Here is a 19,722-nt window from a genome sequence, read left to right on the forward strand (position 1 = left end):
CCACAGCCTGGTTTCCCCCATGCCTATAACGCCTTTTATGGTTCTAGCTGTTATAAAAAGATCACAATTTTTACTCACCCACTGCTGTTGATAATAAAGAGACTGTTGATCATATTGTAATTTTTTTTAGTCAAAAGCCTTGTTTACAGGGGTGTACACGAAGTTATTGTTAGCATTTTATTGAATGTCGATCCCGAACTATTTTATGGTGAGGACTAATCGCCGGAATGGCGACGGAATAGACGTAGTGACATGTATAAAAAGGTCGATAACTTGTGTTGAGTATAAGCTATCGTCATTCGGTTTTCAGTTTTTTCATCTATGGATATAGGGCTATCGAAATATATAAAAATAATTTAGATAATTAAATGTTTAATATGCAAAACCTTTGCCGGAATGAGCTATGGTCGTAAAAACTGGGCGCCGGAATGAGGTAGTCGTCTTCATAAAACAGTTAATATCTCAAAAAGTTTTTAACATTTTTTCATTCGGACACGATTTTTTTAATTTTTACGACCATATCTTTGAAATATGTAAAAATTGAATCCATAGGTTTTGATTTGATATATAAAACCTTTGCCGGAATGAAATGTTTTCGTTGAAAAAGAATGCCGTTATCGTGCAGTCATTCCAACATAATCACCTGTATCGTTAATACCCTCGAATATTTTTTTATTCGGTAAAGATTTTTTTCATCCTGAGATATATACCTTTCAGAAAATATATAGTTTTGTATGATAAAGTAATATTAAATGCTCAAAACCTTTGCCGGAATGAGAATTTTTCTCACAAAATTTACAAATCTTAATCGATTCACTCAGGTATCGCTCAGGTAAAGAAGGCATAACACAAAGAGGTGTGAACAACGCCTGTAATTTTAAAAACACAACGGGACTTTATTAAAACAACACATTCCAATAAAACAACACATATTTCTCAAATTTATTCACGACAATGGTCGTTACAAAGCCAATCTGTACTATCATTATTTACATCAGCACATTTTGAATGTTTCCAAACGTTACAAAGTTTTTTCCCTAATTTAAAATCACAACCTACCATTTCATCCACCCAATCTGGAAACCCAAAAGAACAACAGCACTGAATTGTTAAAATGTTTTAAATCTGAAGTGTCAGAACTTTGTGATGAATTCTGTGGAAATTTACCATTTTCTAAACATTTAACAAGATGATTTCTCATATATTCTGATTTGAAAGAGGTTTTAATTTGGAATGAATGAGCGGGATCGAAACAAAATTCTACAAGATTAGCAATTGCAAAAAGTCCACAATCATAGCTATTTTCCTGTTGTTGGACATCTAAAATCTTAATGGGTATTGAAGTGCTATCACGCCCATAAATAAGAGAAAGTTGAATTTCAAGAGATGGAGTGTTTACTGTTTGGTTCTTGCTCTTGCTAAGACTATCTAAAATACAAATTTCGTTACTGTTATTTTGAAAAGATGTTACCCAATGACTTCTACCCGTATGATGTATCTGAACTGAAGGTGGTTGAGTATGTTCAAATTTTTTATCGCAATTCGATGATTTAGTTTGTACGTCAAATATTGGTGCAAGATTTGTTAACTGTAACCCATGTATATGTTCAAACTTCTTTTTGATTATATCTAATGAATAATTCACAATATCGGAACATAACCCCCCTTTTGGATCTAAAATATTTTCCTTGTGCGAAACTTTAAGTCCAGAAACCCATTTTTCGTCTTGAATACCCTTATCGGAACCCTCTTTACATTCTAATTTGATTTTTAGCCGGGCTCTGCTGAAAGCAGAGTCCTGGCTATAGGCAGGCAAATCGCCAATGTTACTATAAATAGCACAAGTAAACAAAAAACCGAACGAAGGATGGGGGCAGAATTCCAGCTGCGTTGATCTTGAAGCTATCATCTTTAATCCATCGATGATTTCTTGCGCTCTCCTGTTGCATCCATCGATGTATCCAACGTTGTTCCTTGCTCCCTCGAAGACGTTATAATCCCTGGGCAAGACGGCCGACGCTATGATCCTCGCTGTTGGGTTTGATGTCCAGATGATCTTGAGAAGGTGCTGGTATCGGTGAAGAGTTGTCGATGGTTCCTCCCTGGGGACGTTGTTGGTTCCGGCATGAAGGACGATGATGTCGTGGTCTTTGACGATTCCGGAGAGGAGGGCCCACATCTGTTCTACGCGAAATCCTGATGTACAACGGACGGCGGTGTTGTCCTCCAGCTGAACATGGTGAAGATACTTCAGCTGCGAATCTCCCACGAATAAGACAGACATTTTACACACTTGAACACACTTTTTCTCAATATATCACGCACTTTTTCACTTAAACATAATTTCACAATATATCACGCACTTTTTCACTTGAACATAAACTCACAATTTCACAATATATCACGCACTTTTTCACTTTAACACAAACACAGAATTTCACAAGAGATCACGCACTTTTGAGAGCACTATTATAACTTGTAAGAGGCAGGTTGATAATAGCGAGTGAAGAGTTTTACTTTAACAGGGGTTTATATATGATTCTAAATTTCTTTTAACCAATGAACATCGAGATATTTCATTATCAATGCTTAATTGTAGCAATTAATTATCCATAAATTTTACATATCACAGCTTCCATGGACAAGCAGCTTCTAACTATGTAGCTTTTGTATATTCTTATTCACTTTGATGTAAACAATTAAATCATCATTCGATTCTAATTATCACGGCTTACATGGGCAAGCAGCCTATTTTTTACGACCATAGCTCATTCCGGCAAAGGTTTTGCATATTAAACATTTAATTATCTAAAATATTTTTATATATTTCGATAGCCCTATATCCATAGAACCGAATGACGATAGCTTATACACAACACAAGTTATCGACCTTTTTATACATGTCACTACGTATATTACATCGCCATTCCGGCGAATAGACCTGCCCCTATTTTATCTAAAATAGAAAAAATGCTAATCAAAATATTTATTTCAACTCCTCTACCCGACAAGAACTTAGGTTATATTAATTTAATAAGTATTTTATTAAAGTATATAAGAATACATGAGGTTATATTGTGTCCGATATTGCAAAACTTAACAGAGCATTGAAAAAAATAGTTCTGTCGCAAGACATGCTTGTCAATGACAACGAATCATCAACTTGTCAGTTATTTTATGTCGACTTGTCAAAAAATGATCATGATAGAATTAAAAGTGGAACCCACATTTTGTCATGGAAGGTTAATAATATAAGATTAAACAAGAAAACATAATTATACAAATATCTGACAAATCCATCTATCAACCTGTCATTAATGAATTATATTTACATCCACCAAGTATCTTTCCTCTATTTCTTACGGAAACTTATAGTTAATTCATAGCTCTATAGAAACAGCCAGACTGAAATCTACACGCTCCGTTTATCGATTGGTCGAAATCTACGGCAGCTGAAACTGACAAGAAAGTGACAGGATTGAATTCGACACGCCCTGTTTATCGATTGGTCGAGACCTACAACTACCTAAGAAAAATCACGGACTACACGATTTAACAATGATGATGTCAGACTCTAACAGCTGTCTAAGTCTCACTGGAGACGATTTGGCTGTTTCTTTTAGCTAACGTACTCATGTACATTAACAGTGATTTAGTGAATTTTACTTACTTTTTACGCTCAATTTATTAATTAGTTAAAATAAAGATGTTAATATAAACAATAAAATGTTCACTTTGGTGATTCATGTGGGTTATGAAGGTAGCGATCATTGCAGAAAAAAATTACATAACACGCTAACGCGGGTTATGTATTTTTTCTGCAATGTCGCTATCTTCATATCCCAAATGAATCACCAAAGTGAGCATTTTATTGTTTAAATAATGCCTTAACTAGATTGAACTTGGAAACATTTGATTGTATATATATATCAAAAAAAATATTCGGATGTGATGTTCAGATCATAAACTATCAAAGTAAGAGGATCAAAGGGAAAGTGGATGTGATTCATTGCATTAACTTGTAAGCCATAGCTGAAACGACCTTGTATGAGTGTATATATAAAGTAGGGGTATCGATAAGTTACGCGTGAAATCAACACAGAATAAGAAAAAAGTCGCTTGTTTGAAGAAAATTAGCATTCAAATTATGAAGTCGAGTTGTCAGATAGTGAAATTGCCTTGTCAGATGTTATGTCTTCTTGCGAGAAAATTATGTCGACTTGTCATATAAATATGTCAACTTGTCGGATAGTTATAATGACCTGCTAGAGAGTGATGTCGAATTGAAAGATGATTATGTCGATAAGTAGACATTATCTTCTATCAGGTGGAGGCAGACCTATACCACCAAAGTAGGGGTACCGATAAAGTAAGCATGAAATTATCAAAAATGACACAATGTTTGAATAATATTATCATTCAAAAAATTTAGGTCGACTAGACAGATAATGACGATGACTTGTCGGGTGTTATGTCGAATTGACAGAAAATTATGTTGACTTGTCAGATAATTATGCCAACTTGTCGAATAATTATGTCAAGTTTGTCAGATAATTATGGCGACTTACTAGAGAGTGATTTTTCAGATTCTTATGCCAACTTAATTGTCAAAAAATTTGATGGCAACTGGATTGCACATATTGAGTGTGGAAAATTTTTAAACAGGTGCATAAGTGTCAAGTCGACAAAAAAATCTGACAAGTTCACATTATATAAATAGTGCCTGTTTGGGGGGGGGGGGGGTAAGAGTTGAAATTGACACCCCGAGAAAACCAATGATTTTCGAGGGGTGTCAATTTCAACTGTTATCCTCCCAAACAGGCACTATTAATTTTGTTATACTGAATGTCTTAATTTTAAGAAAATTTTACCACTTTTATATAGGAATGACGTGAATTCTACAGCGAACCGTACGCGCATAATTTTCGCGCATATAACATTTTTTAATGTTACCCGTTGCTAAGTGCGTTGCTTACGCTAAGGGTAATAGAAAATATTATTAACTGCGTCTTAACCAATCAGATTTCAGTATTTAACTTAAATTGTTCGTCGGGACACACATTCTCGTGGAGTAGTTCTGTTTATCTCTCTAACGGAACTTTCCTAGCCAACGCCAGATGGACCCATTCATTACTTAGCACAGGACTTTTACCAAACCAAGTGACACGTCTTCAGGAGGCCATCAAGTTCTTTCCCTTACGTGATGAAGATGCTGAAGATCTGCTGTCCAAGATTACCACGGCTGTGCTGACTGAACAGGATTATTCGTGTGACCAAGCCCTTCGTGAAGAAATCGCCCAATCTCTGGACAATGACGGCGCTATCAGCATTCTTACTGACGCGAGGCATGGATTTCGGAAGAACTCAAAGGACACGAACGTTGTGTGCATCGGGAATGCAACGCATAAAGTGATTCGCGAGGAACATGTCACTAGGACTGATGACCAGTGTGCTCAGCGACACGAAATCCTCGGAACACGGAGACTCTACGAGTTTTTTGACAGCAACATTCCTAGCATCGGCGGTCCAGTTACAGTTCATCTCCATGCCCATGACCGTAATGCCAGTATAAATAAATCCATCAGAGAGGAGCGCCCTGACACCACCAACCAGAACGACACCTGGCATGCGGCGAAAGCAGCTGAAAAAGAAATATCAAAAGTGGCCAAAGGACCCAAGAAAAACCATCGGTATTCCTGGCATGAAGAACTTACAAAGTCCATTCCGTGCGTCTACACCTTCAGTATAGCATAAGGAATTGCGACCATAATCCAGATATTCTTCGTCAGCGACTTGACAACATAGTCTACCACTACAAGAACATCCATGACAACTGTCCTGCAGAAAGCCGATGCCGCACGGATCCAAACTATGAACCAAGCAAGATTGTGATTAGAGATCCTGTGGCAGAAAATCTCCTGAACAGCGCCGTCCGGAACACAGTTGTGTACAAGTGCCCAGAGGACTATATATTCGCAATGGATACTTACTACGTGGAGTCCTTCAACAACGTCCTCAACATCTTCCATGACAAGCAGATCAGCTTTGGGGATGACTCCTACAAGATGAGAACTGCGCTAGCCATTTGTCACTGGAATGAAAACGTAGACAGGCACAACACAAGTGTGTACGAGACATCATCTGGAGAAGAGAAGAAGACATTGGTGCGCCGGACTTACGCATATCGACACAAGATCTGGTGCAGGTTCCTGGACTTACTCCAAAACTGAACATAACCAATTCAAAGCTGTCACAGGAAAAAAAAAATGAAAAAAAAAATATAAAAAAAAAAACCACCAAAAAAACCACGAACACACAACACACATACATGGCTCTACAGAGAGGAGGCCTCCACGTGGCTAGAGCTGGAATTTTTATTCAATGATAAATTCAACTTCATTGATAATAATATCGTTACAATCTTCATCCGTTATTCTGCAGTTTTCAGTACGTTCTCTCAACCAATTTACGCATTCTGCTTGATAAAAAAACACAGTTTTAACATAATTAGATTATCACATGAATGATTTTACATGGATATAATCAATGGTGTCAAAATAAATATTGACTTCTTTTTTATTCCTTATTTTCCAACATGCAATGTATGAGTCACACAGGTAAATTTTAGCAGCTCTAGTATTGTCTGTGTATAGAATCATTTCCTGTGTATATGAATAAGCAGCGTTGACGACCGCGCGTAGACTTCAAGCCCTAGAGGCATTCAAGCCTGTAAAAATTAAGCCCCGCCCTCACTTGAGATTTACCACCCGGTAAAAATGTTCGGCCTTTAAGTGAATTCTATGACGAACCGTACGCGCATAATTTACGCGCATGTAACAATTCGTTGTGTAACCCGTTGCTAAGTGTGTTGCTTACGCTGAGGGTAATAGAACGGATTATCAACTGCGTCTAAACCAATCAGATTTCAGTATTTAACATGAAAGTATAATAAAATTATTTGACACGTCGACATAAGGATCTGACAAGTCGACATAATCATACGACAAGTTATGACAGAACTATGCCACCATATATGCCATGATGATATGATGAAACCGTCACAACTGCTGTACAAAACGAAAGTTAAAATTTAAAACATATTAAACAAGGAGAGCAATTTAGCGTATGTATGTGCATGTATAGAAAGAAAATCGGTAACTTAATGTTTTCCCCAAAATACTAAACATTATTCTATGGTAAAACAATAAGGTTATGTCAAGGGGTTAACGATTCAACTCATTCAGAGACTTAATGGTTTTTTTTATATTTGAATGGAGACACCCAATATGGCCGTGTAGATCGGTTAGATAAAAATTATACATTTTCTATTCTATTCATTTCTTTTTCTGACAACTTTAATGATATCTTTTCAGTACCATGATTAAATACATTGGTTTGAAATCTACATCGTGCCTTATGAACATGTATTGATAAAATGAAAGAAGAAAACTGGAAGGTAAAAAACTTATACTTCGTAACACAAACAATGGATAAAAACTTATTTTAAAAGTACATAAATAACAAAAATGGTAAATAAACTGTGTTTGTAAAAAGATACCAGGCGACCATCTTGAATATCAGTAATAAATTACAATATCTGCTTTCTTTCTTATTTAACTGATGTACATCTGAATCATTTTAATTTACTTTAATTTTTTCAATTTATATATATATTTATTTATTCATATGTCCGTCGTTTTAAAATTCTTCATACCATATACATGTAAAGTGTTTAAATTTTCAATATAGTGAGAATGGGCACTACATACAGAGTCAGACGTTGTTTTTGCTCAAGTGAACAACATGAAGTCAAATACTATTGCACCTTTTGCAATGAACATGTTGGGAAGGAGTGCTTGTTACCTCATCTGCTGAGTTCTCCAAAAACAGAAAATGGACACAACATTCTTGAAATCAGAGACAAAATCACTGGAGCTGTTCACAGGCGGTCATGTGAAAAACATCCCAGCAAGACAACCACAGCTTACTGTGACAAATGCAGGTGCTCTATCTGTCATGAATGCAGCACACAGGAGCACAGAGATCATGAAATTTTTCTGATATCGGAGCTTCTAAAGAAAAACGTTTGTGGAATTAAAGAATCCTATAGTTTTTTAGGCAAAAAGGTCAAGCTTTGGGAAAATAAGTCTAATGAACTTCAACAAAAGGTGCAGTTTTTCGAAAACAACTACAATAAAGTTAGACAACAAATTAAACGATTTGCTAAAGAACTCCACGAAGTAGTGGATCAGTGGAAAAACGAAAAGTTTCGTCAAGCTGAAAAGGAAAAGAACAATACATCCAATCACATCAAGCAGCAGTCATCATTTATTCAAGACAATGTAAACAAAATCAGAAAAAGAATGAAAGAAAAGGAAAAATCTTCTTCTCCGTTTAGATGTTCTTCACAATCCGGAATTGTTGCCCAGCGAAAATTTTGACGACTTAACGTCTCCAATAGATATACCACCCCTAGGACCTGAACTGAATTTGTCCACCTCCAAATTAGACGTGGATATGATATGCCAGTATGCAGATATTACTTTTTCAACTCCCAGCTTTGTTTTGAATGAATCTAATATCGTTAAAGTGGACTCAAAACATTTTGAAGATAAAATTATTCTAGATATAGCCTGTAGTTCAAATTGTGAAACAGCGTATGTCTCCGTAAAGGGAACCAAACAATTTATCAGAAATAAACACCAATGGAAATGTCGTTGAAAATTTTCTTACTGAATGCAGTCCACTTTACGTGGCATCTTGTTCCGATGGAGTCACCTATGTAAATCTCGAAAAGAAAACTGTTTTTGTTAACACATTCAAAACCCCCGACAAAGCGCATAATCTTATATGCAAAGACGACAAAGACGCTTGGTTTCCAATAGGAATAACAAGCAGGGCTAATAATGAGTTAATTGTTGGTTTTAAATCGTGGAAGAAAAAGCGAGGGAAGGTTTGTGTTGTGAATGATTTGGGAAAGGATGTAGAAAGCTTTGAATATGATAATAACAATGAACCTCTCTACAGAGACCCAAGGTATATCACAGAAAATAAGCCGAATGGAGATATATGTGTTACAGACACTATCCGAAATACTTTGATAGCTGTAGAAAGTTCAGGAAAGTACAAGTACTCATACTCCAAAAGCTATGCCGACCGTGAGTTTAACCCACTAAACATATGCGCGGACAGCGAGGGTCGTCTCCTTCTGTTGGACGTTGGTCAACTAGCATCAATCATTCATGTACTCAGTGACGAGGGACATTTCTTGCGATTCGTCATGTCCAATCATTTCCGGTCTGTGACAGCCATGAGTATTGATAGTAACGACCGTTTGTGGATCGCAAATAGAGAAAATAACAAAACCAAAATCAAGCTCATTAATCAATTAAAATGAAAAATGTTTGGGGACTTTTAGTGCGATCGAAATGCTTGTACTTAAGTTCCATGAATCGCCTTAATTTCCAACAAACAACGTTACATTTAAGTTCGTTAGGACTGAGTAACTTATTAAACGCCATAAACAAACAGCTGAGCAACATGTCAACCTTCACATTCTCGTATCTGAACACAACAGCAAACGGCGCATGTACGCATAGGTTCAGCTGATGTCAAGCTCTTCATTTAAACATCTTCCTTTATTAAATCTGCTGCATAAGTGTTCCTGCAAAAAAAAAAAATCAGAAAATCCCCCAAAATACAACGCAGACACTCGAGCACTGGCGGGAACTAGATATCTATTGAATATGTATATCATCGATTCGAACAGCTAAGTTGCATTGTGTTCTGAAATATTTACCATTAAAAGAAAATAAGGTTCGTCATACACCCATATGAGAACAAATATCCGCCATTTTCTGCGACTGGCTTCCTTTTTTAAAATTAGTGCACAATACTCATGCCTATCTCTCTTCCATTGGAACCCGTGTCGCACCATTTTTTGTTCAAAATGCAACAGGCACGTAGCATCGTTTTTGAAAGGGGGGAGGGCAGACTCATCCAAAAAATCTTGACAGGCAAAAAAAAACAAAAAAACATTTACATACTCCCAAAAAAGTGGGGGGGGGGGGGGGGCAACTCCATGATAATTCAATTTTTTATATGTAAATTTTTAAAAAATTGTTGCTGCGAGAAAATGTGGAGGGGGGGGGGGGGGCATGTGCATGTGCAAGAACATTTACCTTGCTTATTTTTTTATTTATTTTAACAGTCAATCCCTTCTATAAGTCAAATCTACAGTGTCTTTCCAATTCACAATCAATGAAAGGCGAAACTATTCAGTTTGTTTTATTATACATTATATATTAAGTTTTATGTGTTATTTTTCATATTATTGTTTTTAAACAAAATTTTATACATTCGTATTTATTACTTTACATGTGATAGTGTTCAAGAATATTTTTATTTTTTCTATTTTTTCTATTAAATCTGTGAAAATACACTTGTCCATTCTCGTGTCTCTTTTTATTCACATTTATACGCTGGAGAATAACTTTTTTTTTACATGAATTAAAATCAAAGTTTTAGGTTTAGAAATGTTGACGTTATTTGCGTTTGAGAAGGAAAATGGATTATTTGACAGTACCGATCAAATATATTTATGTTTTTATTTTTTAAATTAATTACTTTTTCTTAGGCAAAGTTTCAATGATGATCGTCGAAAACAATTAAAACTGAAATAATAGCCAATCAAAGAAGATGGGTGAATACGGCATATAACGTTAAAATACCTATATGAGGAAAAATCAGATACTATAAAATAAAAATATTAACAAATTTGATATCTAAAAAAAGAATGTAGTGTAAGAAAATATATATTTAAAAAAAAAGCCGATTTGTAATCCTTTGTTATATTTAATACTTGGTATAGGTTGATTTAGACTGGCGAATGCGTATTAAATCCACTAAATAGTGTCATTTTTAGAATTTCAATGTCCTTTCATTTACAGAGAATGTCTAAGCTCCATACTTTTGTCATAGTCTAAATTTTATAAGGTTCAATGGAAATCAAACCGATTTTAATCAGCAAAAACGTGATGACCCACTATACTTTAAAAATGTCATTTTGTATCCCAACAATTAAACGATTTTTAAGTCCGTAAATTCGTGGCCAAAGTCGCATATAACTTTTGAACTACGTACTTTGTTGTGACTTAAAATGTACTTGTAGTATGTACTATTGAAATCATAAATAATTCAAAATGATATTTAAAGTAGGAATTTCACTCCCGGAGTAAATCTTCGCTTTACTCGCTATAACGAAAACTCCACGAATTTAACAACTAGTGAAAAATTATTTGAGTAAAGTAATATACGGGTATTACACAAAGCGGTGTTTTTATCGAAAAGTATTTGATTAGATATCGAGAATAATTGTTTTTCAACAGTTTATTTACCATATGAGATTATATACCATGGATAAATAATCATGATCGGTATTTTGCACAATGTAATCGGGATTAAATTTTGTGTGTTACAACTTTTTGTTTCCGCTGACTCAATCTACAGGTATTTGCTGCAAAATGAAAAATTCGCGACCTTTTGCGACCGCGATTTTAACTTGCTATCAATAAATCATACTTTATAATGACTTCATATTGGACCGAACTCTTTTCAGGTCGAAAATATAAAATCCATTGCATGTATATCTTTAAAAATTTCTCTGTGATGAAAATTAACATGCAATTCCATGGTTGTATTACAGACTTTTTGAAAATACTAGTGGTGTCCGAAATGTGGTGCTAACGAACAGTGTTTAAAATCAAAAGTCTAATACACGGTCCTCTAAAAAACTAGATGTCATTGTATTAAATATACGCTTTGAACTTTGTATCAGTTATAGCAGGTAAAATAGATTTCATCTAATAATAAGAGAGTTTTACAAAATTAATTTACATGCATTCAAAAGTGGTCAGATAATCATTACGCATAGTTTTGGTTTAGAAAATTAAATATTAAGTCAGTTTTTATAAAAATAATAAAAATATATATATTAACTTAGTTTCGTTAATCAAATAATCGTTTACCAGTATAGAGGCAGGAAAATAGCATAAATATCTCCATGTAAAAGACCCTGTTCACGTTGAACTAACGTTCACATTGCCAATATATCAATTCATACTTAAGTGTAAGGCTTTTGTGACAGATATTATTGACAAAGACCGAGTTTGAACATGAAGTTTGAGAGCTAAATAAATTTAGATCAACGCATAATGATAAGTTGAGGAAAGAGCTTATACTTTGGGCAGTACGAAACAAGGCGGGGGTGTACTTAAACGGTTTATCTGTCCTGTCATTGGCTAATAGATATGAATATATTGATCACATTGACAGTTATCCGACCTAATGATTGGCTGTAATTTGAGTTGAAACAGTGCCAAATTCAAAAATCAGAGCAGACCTTGGAGAAAACAACTTTCTCATTTTGTCAGTTTATGAATATTTATGAATTTTTCATAGCAAGTTAGAAGAAATGAGGTCAATATTTGACAGGTTGTTTTGGTGAGCAAACTAGATAAAAACATCCCACCGAGAGTCAAAGCTCTTGTTAAAACAGGTCTAAAGTTTTGCTAAATTATTCTGAAAATCAATCAAAATGATTGTCCTCAATGGATTTGAATTATATCGTACATCATATACCTATTTATCGTGAATTGTTTCATAATGAGGATAATCCTTTTAAAAACCAAACAACCAAAGATGTAATCATTGTGATGTGATAAATTTTGCAATTTTGATCGCTTTTGGTTTTTGTGCTGTTATTGACAAAATAAACTATATGAATTGAGTTTCTCTACTGACAGAAAAAAAAATTAGTTGCTTCAAAAAGTACACAAAGCATAAATGGGTTTTTGAAAAGTGTAAACAGTTCCAGCCCACTTTGCGTGTACATTTATCTGATTATACAATCTAATGCTATTGAATAAATAGCCTCTATCATCAAGTAAAGAGGTTGCGATGAACTTAAGGGGGATGTGGGGCCATCTTTTACATTTGAGAAGAAAAATGTAAACCTTTCTTAAACTGGTTGGTTTCTGTCCAAAACTTGCTAAAACTGTTGTCAAAGATACAAAAGCAATAAATATGACATTCAACATATTGTTTTGTATACAAATTACACAAGGGCAGAGCAATGCATTTTTAAATCACTTTGAACTGCACAGCTATAGACTTAAATTTAAGATTTAAAAATATGAAAGGAAGTCATTAGTGTCCACTCTACTACAATTTGTTGAGAAATAGGTCAAAGCTTGCTTATTTAAGTTTTAACTTTGTCTCAAATGAGGATACCCTATTCTTAAATTCTTAAAATGAGTCTCAAAAACCATAAATTTGCACGAGGTATTTTTGTCTGTGTCTGTGGAGGTACATTAGAGTTATATCTTCATTGAAAAAATATGTATATTTTTTCTTTAAGGCAATTAATTTTGTGGACCCCTATCATATTTCTAAAGGAATGTAACTAAAATAATCATGATACAAAAACAATACAACTGGGACTGGTATAGAGATGTCTATCATACTCAGTCCAGATCGTTTTGAATTGACAATTATTTTAACTTATCGATGAAAATATAACGTCAATGTGCCTACAAAGACATGGGAGTTTTAAGTATAGCCTGGAATTTTCTTGTTCTAAAAATAGATCCCATGCCGAATGATAAAAATAGGGTGCCCTATTTTGAGGCAAAGTTTCCACATTTATTTGCAAAATTTAACCTTTTTTCTCAACATATACAGGTAAAAGTGGCTCGCATGAATCTCATATGAAATTCGCATGAAGTTCATGCGAATTCTTCGCATGAGAAAGAGACGAAAAGTAACACGCATGAATTTCATGCGAAAACTTCATGCGATTTTGACATAATTTTCATGCGAAAAGGAAATCGCATGAAAGTTATGCGAGCCACTTTTCCCTGTGTACGGTTATAGAGAGGACAAGAATGAACCCCCTTCATATTTTTTTCAGATTTTTAAATCTTCAAAATAGGTATGTAGCTGCGCAGTTCGACAGCTGTTTTAAGTGACTAAAAAGGCATTGTTCTGTTCTTGTATGCATAATTTGTATACAAAACACCATGTAGAATCTCATATTCAGTGGGTTTTTTTTATCTTTTGGCAACAGTTTTGGTCAGTTTCGGTCAGAAACAAACCAATTCAAGATATGTTTACATTCTTATCCTCAAATGTAAAAGATGGCCAAACATCCCCCTTAATATCATGCAAACATAACCCGGAACTACCCTTTGATTTAGGTCCCACTTTTACTTAGGTTATATATTGAAAAGTAAGACAGGGATCAACTGCTTTTAACGTCATTAAAAAATGTATGCAAGCGTTAGAAACTTTTTTTTTAATTTCTCAAATGGGGTTGTAACAATAAGATATTGAATAATTTAATGCAACAACCATCCCGAGAACGATGGCAGCCCATGTGTATTGGTATGTATATTGCCATCTCCAGCATAAAGGGAGTGAACCCGCACAAACACGACATCTCCTTTAGCGAGGTGTGCAACTGCAAGGCCACTCACGGAGCCATCATCACCCTGTTTTGCGCGAAGAAAAGTAGCACCAAGTTGATCATTATTTAGCATCAGCTCGGTAGAATGTTCGGCCCAATGCATTCGAATGACCCAGTTGAGAACATAGATTCCTTCTTTTGGTGAAGTAAAGATTCCTGTTACCCCATTATAGCCATTTCCAACATTTGTGCGTACTTTGTCAAAAATCAAAGTATGGTGCGCACTGGGGCTATTTTCTATGACCGACATCTGGGCGTAAAAAGCAACGATCCCATCAAAAGAAGGAGCATTTCTAGGAATAATCGAGGCCAATAACCGTTCTGTGAAATAAAATACGTTTGATTAGATCATGTGAAACGTTGGGGTTTTTTAATGTGTGGAAATTGTTCCCAATTCAATTGGTTGCCGATTTTACAAATAGTATAAAAAAAAATTGAAACAGTAAATCATTTTCAGGATGGTAATCTTTTAATTCAATAATAAATAAATGAGAATGTCATTTCTTTAGTACAAATATAGTATTTGTGTCAATAGGTAGGCGAATCATTGATATACATAGTGTGATTTGACTTGACAGTTGCATAATATCACTCACCTTTTCGACTTATCTTCTTATCGTCTTTAATGACGGGAGTACTGTTTGACGAATTTGTGTTAGTTCTTATTATAGCTTCATTAGACACGGCACTAGATTTGGTCTCAAAGTCTTTGAGTCTGCTTTCACATTGCTCGCAGAAATTGTCTTTAAACTTTACAGCATTTTCAAGTTCATCCATCCGTTTTTCTTGTCGAATGATGCGTTCCAGAAGTTCGTTTATTAGGTCATCTCGGCGTTTTACGTCATTTTGTAAAGTTTGAAGCGTTGTAGACAACTGAACATTCTGTTTAACAAGAGCTTGTAACTCTAGATCACTAAACTCCGAATCAGCAATTGAGAGTTTTAAGGAAAGAAACCAAAAGAAGATTTCGAGAAGTCCTCCCATGTTCACTCTACAGACCAACTTCATATGATTCTACTATCTTTTATCTTATGGTAGTATCATTCTGTAGAAAAATGCGTTGGCGAGGTACGTAGCTTTACATATATTATTAATTTTATATAATACGCAATAGGAAAGAAAGTTGAAACTTTGCACCTGTTGCCACGGATGCACAAAAAAGATGTGCAAAGTCATGCGCACTAAAACTGAACTAGCTCTGCCTTGTAAAATAGCAGGTCAATAAATGTGATGTCGGTACACAGAAGGAAAAAAGTTGATATGATTGACATGCTCGATTTTTTGGAATATCATTTGATAAATCATCATTCTTTTCTACCGGACACAACTTCTGTGATGTGCGTTGATATCAAATAAAATTAAATTAGTAATCAAGCGAAAATAAAGAACGCAGCAAAACGTTGACTGGAATAAGAAATTGTTTAGTCACGTGATCAAATTCTTCAAAGTCGGAAAGGTCATGCACTAAAATATATTTACATTTATTCTGTAAATTATAGTAAAGAATTCCATCTAGCTACAAAGATACAGAATTTTTATGCCTTTTTATGAATATTGATGAAGGAACATCGAAACCTACCTTATTGCGTATTTCGCAGGAAATTAGTTTGCAGTTATTGATTGCGATTTTATATATGCGTCTTGATTTTGTATGTTGATTTGAAACCTGTTTATAAATGTGATACGGATGTCATTCACTTTACCATTACTTTTACGTGTTTAAATAGGATAACACCCACATGAACTTAAGGTAGCCATTAGGGAAAATACATGTATACCGGTATTAATGTAAAAGGAAATATTTACATATGCTTATGCCCGTACGCTTGTATTTTCGTTCGTTGGTACTCGTATATCGGTCCAATGTATGCTCTACTGAAATAAAAATCATATTCTTTCCATCATGAAACTATAACAGATATAAAGGTATTGACCCACCTCCCATTATTGTATGGTAGTCTAAAATTAGTATCACGTGATGAATTAATATTAAAAAGGAGGCAGTAATTTTCTGTCAGAAAAATAATTTTTTTTTATTGTTTAAATTTTGATATTTTTGTTATGTGATCGAATTAATCATTATCATTCACAGCATAATAGTAACTTTTAGAAGTAATCAAAAACATGCATTTCTTCCCGTTAATTAAAATTGACGCAAATTATAGAGTGTATAGCATTAATTAGCCAAATCGGAGAGCGTTACATAAAAGATATTGTATTATCTAATGCAACAACCATCCGGAAAATGACGGCTTCCCATGTGAATTGGAAAATATATTGCCATATCCAGCAAGAAGCGAATGCATCCGCACAAATACTACATCTCCTTTCCGACATGTGCAACAGCAAGTCCGCTTACTGAGATGTCGTCATCCTGTAATGCACGAAGAAATGTAACACTAAGTTAATCATTATTTAGCATCAGTTAGGTAGCATGTGCGGCCGACACCAGTCGAATCACCCAGTCGAGGACATAAATTCCTTCTTTTGGAGCAGTGAAGATTCCTGTTACTCCATTGTAGCTATTTTCGACATTTGTGCGTACTTTGTCAAAAATCAAAGTATGGTGCGCACTGGGGCTGTTTTCTATGACCGACATCTGGGCGTAAAAAGCAACGATCCCATCAAAAGAAGGAGCATTTATAGGAATAATCGAGGCCAATAACCGTTCTGTGAAATAAAAACACGTTTGATTAGATCATGTGAAACGTTGTGGTTTTTTAATGTGTGAAAATGTTTCCCAATTCAAATGGTTGCCGATTTTACAAATATTTAAAAAAAAAATTGAAACAGTGAATCATTTTCAGGATGTTGATCTATTAATTCAATAATAGATATATGAGAATGTCATTTCTACAGTACAAATATAGTGTTTGTGTAAATTGGTATGCGAATCATATACATGGATAGTGTGTAATGACCTGACAATGGCATTATATCACTCACCTTTTCGACTTATCTTCTTATCGTCTTTAATGACGGGAGTACTGTTTGACGAATTTGTATTAGTCCTTATTAATGCTTCATTAGACACGGCACTAGATTTGGTCTCAAAGTCTTTGAGTCTGCTTTCACATTGCTCGCAGAAATTGTCTTTAATCTTTAGAGAATTTTCAAGTTCATCCATCCGTTTTTCTTGACGAATGATGCGTTCCAGAAGTTCGTTTATTAGGTCATCTCGACATTTTACGTCATTTTGTAAAGTTTGAAGCGTTGTGGACAACTGAACATTCTGTTTAACAAGAGCTTTAAACTCTAGATCACTAAACTCCGACTCAGCAGTTGAGAGTTTTAAGAAAAGAAACCAAAAGATGATTCCGAGAAGTCCTCCCATGTTCACTCTACAGACCAACTTCATATGATTCTACTATCTTTTAGTATCATTCTGTAGAAAAATGCGTTGGCGAGGTACGTAGCAAAAGTATATAAGGTCACCCATTGATAACGTTGATCATTTGACTATATTTTTCACAAGTGCTGACTTTTTGTTGAATATTAACGATGAAAAGAAAATGAGGAACGCCAAACTTTCATAGACTGATGGACTCGTTGTGTGAAAAAAAACCCAACTCACCATCTTCTGCGACTCGCTTCATTGGTACTGGTACAAAGTAGTGAACAATACTGATGCACATTGCACTTTCTTTTACATATCGCACCATTTTTGATTCAAGATGCAAGAAAATTGATTCACTTTGTATATTTAGTGTAACAGTCAATCCCTCCTATAAGTCAAAACTATGATGTCTTTCCTGTTCACAATCAATGAAAGACTTAAAATCTGCATATCTTTCTGATTTTAATTTAATTTAGTATATTATATATACATGATAACTTTCAGATTATATTTGACATTTTATATATTATTGTTTTAAGCAAAAGGTTTATACATTCGAATTTATTATTAAATATATGAAAGTGTTCAAGAATATTTGTATATTTCTATTAAAACATGTGTATTCTTACGTTGTTTTTGCACTTGCACTGTATTTCTTCTTCACTGAGGAATAACGTTTATCTCAACGAGGCCGAGTGTAAATATTTCTACACTAGATATTTTGATGAGATTTCTTGCATGTAGTTTTACTTTTATATCAATTATATTTTTAAATCAAAAATTAATTTATTTACCACCCCGATTTTCTAGGGGGTCGTCTTGAAACTTATAGTAACTTTCATTAAAAAAATTTGTTGGAATATGTGCAGAATTTCTCATATTTCCCCCTATTTTGTTTGTTATTTTTGTCATAGAGATCTTTAAAAATTAGAATATCTGAAAACTATTGTAAGAAGTCACCAATTTAAAAAATGTAAACCTCCTGGTTTCGTCCAAAAATATTATCAAATTTGACTTTTTTGTCAATAATGTGGCCTATTCCGGAATATTGCGGTACATGTTTATATTGGCTTTGTTTTTAACGAAATAAAACTTTAACTCTAACATGTTTTCTCTGATGCACTTTCAATAAATACTAACTGAAAAAAATTCATGGCCGCCTCGAATGAATGAGCGATTCATATTCTTTTCTTTGGCATTGTGAATATGTTTACAATATCGAAACGATGATGCGTTAATGAAATTTCAGCATTTTAACCTATCAAATTATGATCACAATTTCTCAGCCCATTAACGTTATTTTTTATATATATTTTGTTTAAATACACAATATGAAAGAAATTTAAAACTTTGCACCTATTACTAAAGATGCATGAAAAAAGATGCGCAAAGTCATGCGCATTCGAACTGTACTCTGCCTCGTTATGTGGCAGGTCAAGGAATGTGATGCTATTTTAAGAGGTTATTTATGCTAGTACACAGGAGAAGGTAAAAAGTCCCTATGACAGTCATGCTCGATCGATGTTATTTAATAAATTTATTTCTACTTAACCCTGCTTAAGTTCAAGTCTCATCAAATTTTTTCAAAATTCAACAGTTGTTGTATTTTTAAATTTTACCTTTAAAACTATACACGTTATAATTTGCGTTAATTTTGAACGAAAACGCATTTTTGGTTTACTTTAAAAGTTACCCTTATTCTGTAAATTACAGTAATGAATTCCATCGAGACACAGTATTTAAATGCCTTTTCATGAATGTTGATGAAGGAAGAGCGAAACCTAACATCATTGTGTATGTCCACAGGAAATCACTTGGCAGTTATTGTTTGCTAAATCTGTCTCGATTTTGTATGTTGATT

General features: G+C 34.4%; 1 protein-coding gene and 2 pseudogenes across 1 annotated transcript; 1 reads left to right on the forward strand and 2 right to left on the reverse strand.

Moving 5' to 3' along the window:
- The first annotated feature begins 7,058 nt into the window (after window positions 1–7,058).
- LOC128169048 (uncharacterized) lies at window positions 7,059–10,043 on the forward strand (annotated as a pseudogene).
- Window positions 10,044–14,315: 4,272 nt separating this feature from the next.
- Window positions 14,316–15,533, reverse strand: LOC128169049 (uncharacterized). Its single transcript, XM_052835210.1, has 2 exons — window positions 15,121–15,533; window positions 14,316–14,845 (listed from the first exon to the last, which is right to left on the reverse strand). The coding sequence occupies exons 1-2, from the start codon at window positions 15,530–15,532 to the stop codon at window positions 14,397–14,399; spliced, it is 861 nt and encodes a 286-aa protein (XP_052691170.1). The 5' UTR covers window position 15,533; the 3' UTR covers window positions 14,316–14,396.
- Window positions 15,534–16,746: 1,213 nt separating this feature from the next.
- LOC128169047 (uncharacterized) lies at window positions 16,747–17,882 on the reverse strand (annotated as a pseudogene).
- Window positions 17,883–19,722: the final 1,840 nt, after the last annotated feature.

Source organism: Crassostrea angulata, unplaced genomic scaffold (genome assembly GCF_025612915.1).
Source record: "Crassostrea angulata isolate pt1a10 unplaced genomic scaffold, ASM2561291v2 HiC_scaffold_91, whole genome shotgun sequence".
Taxonomy (NCBI): Eukaryota; Metazoa; Mollusca; class Bivalvia; order Ostreida; family Ostreidae; genus Magallana; species Magallana angulata.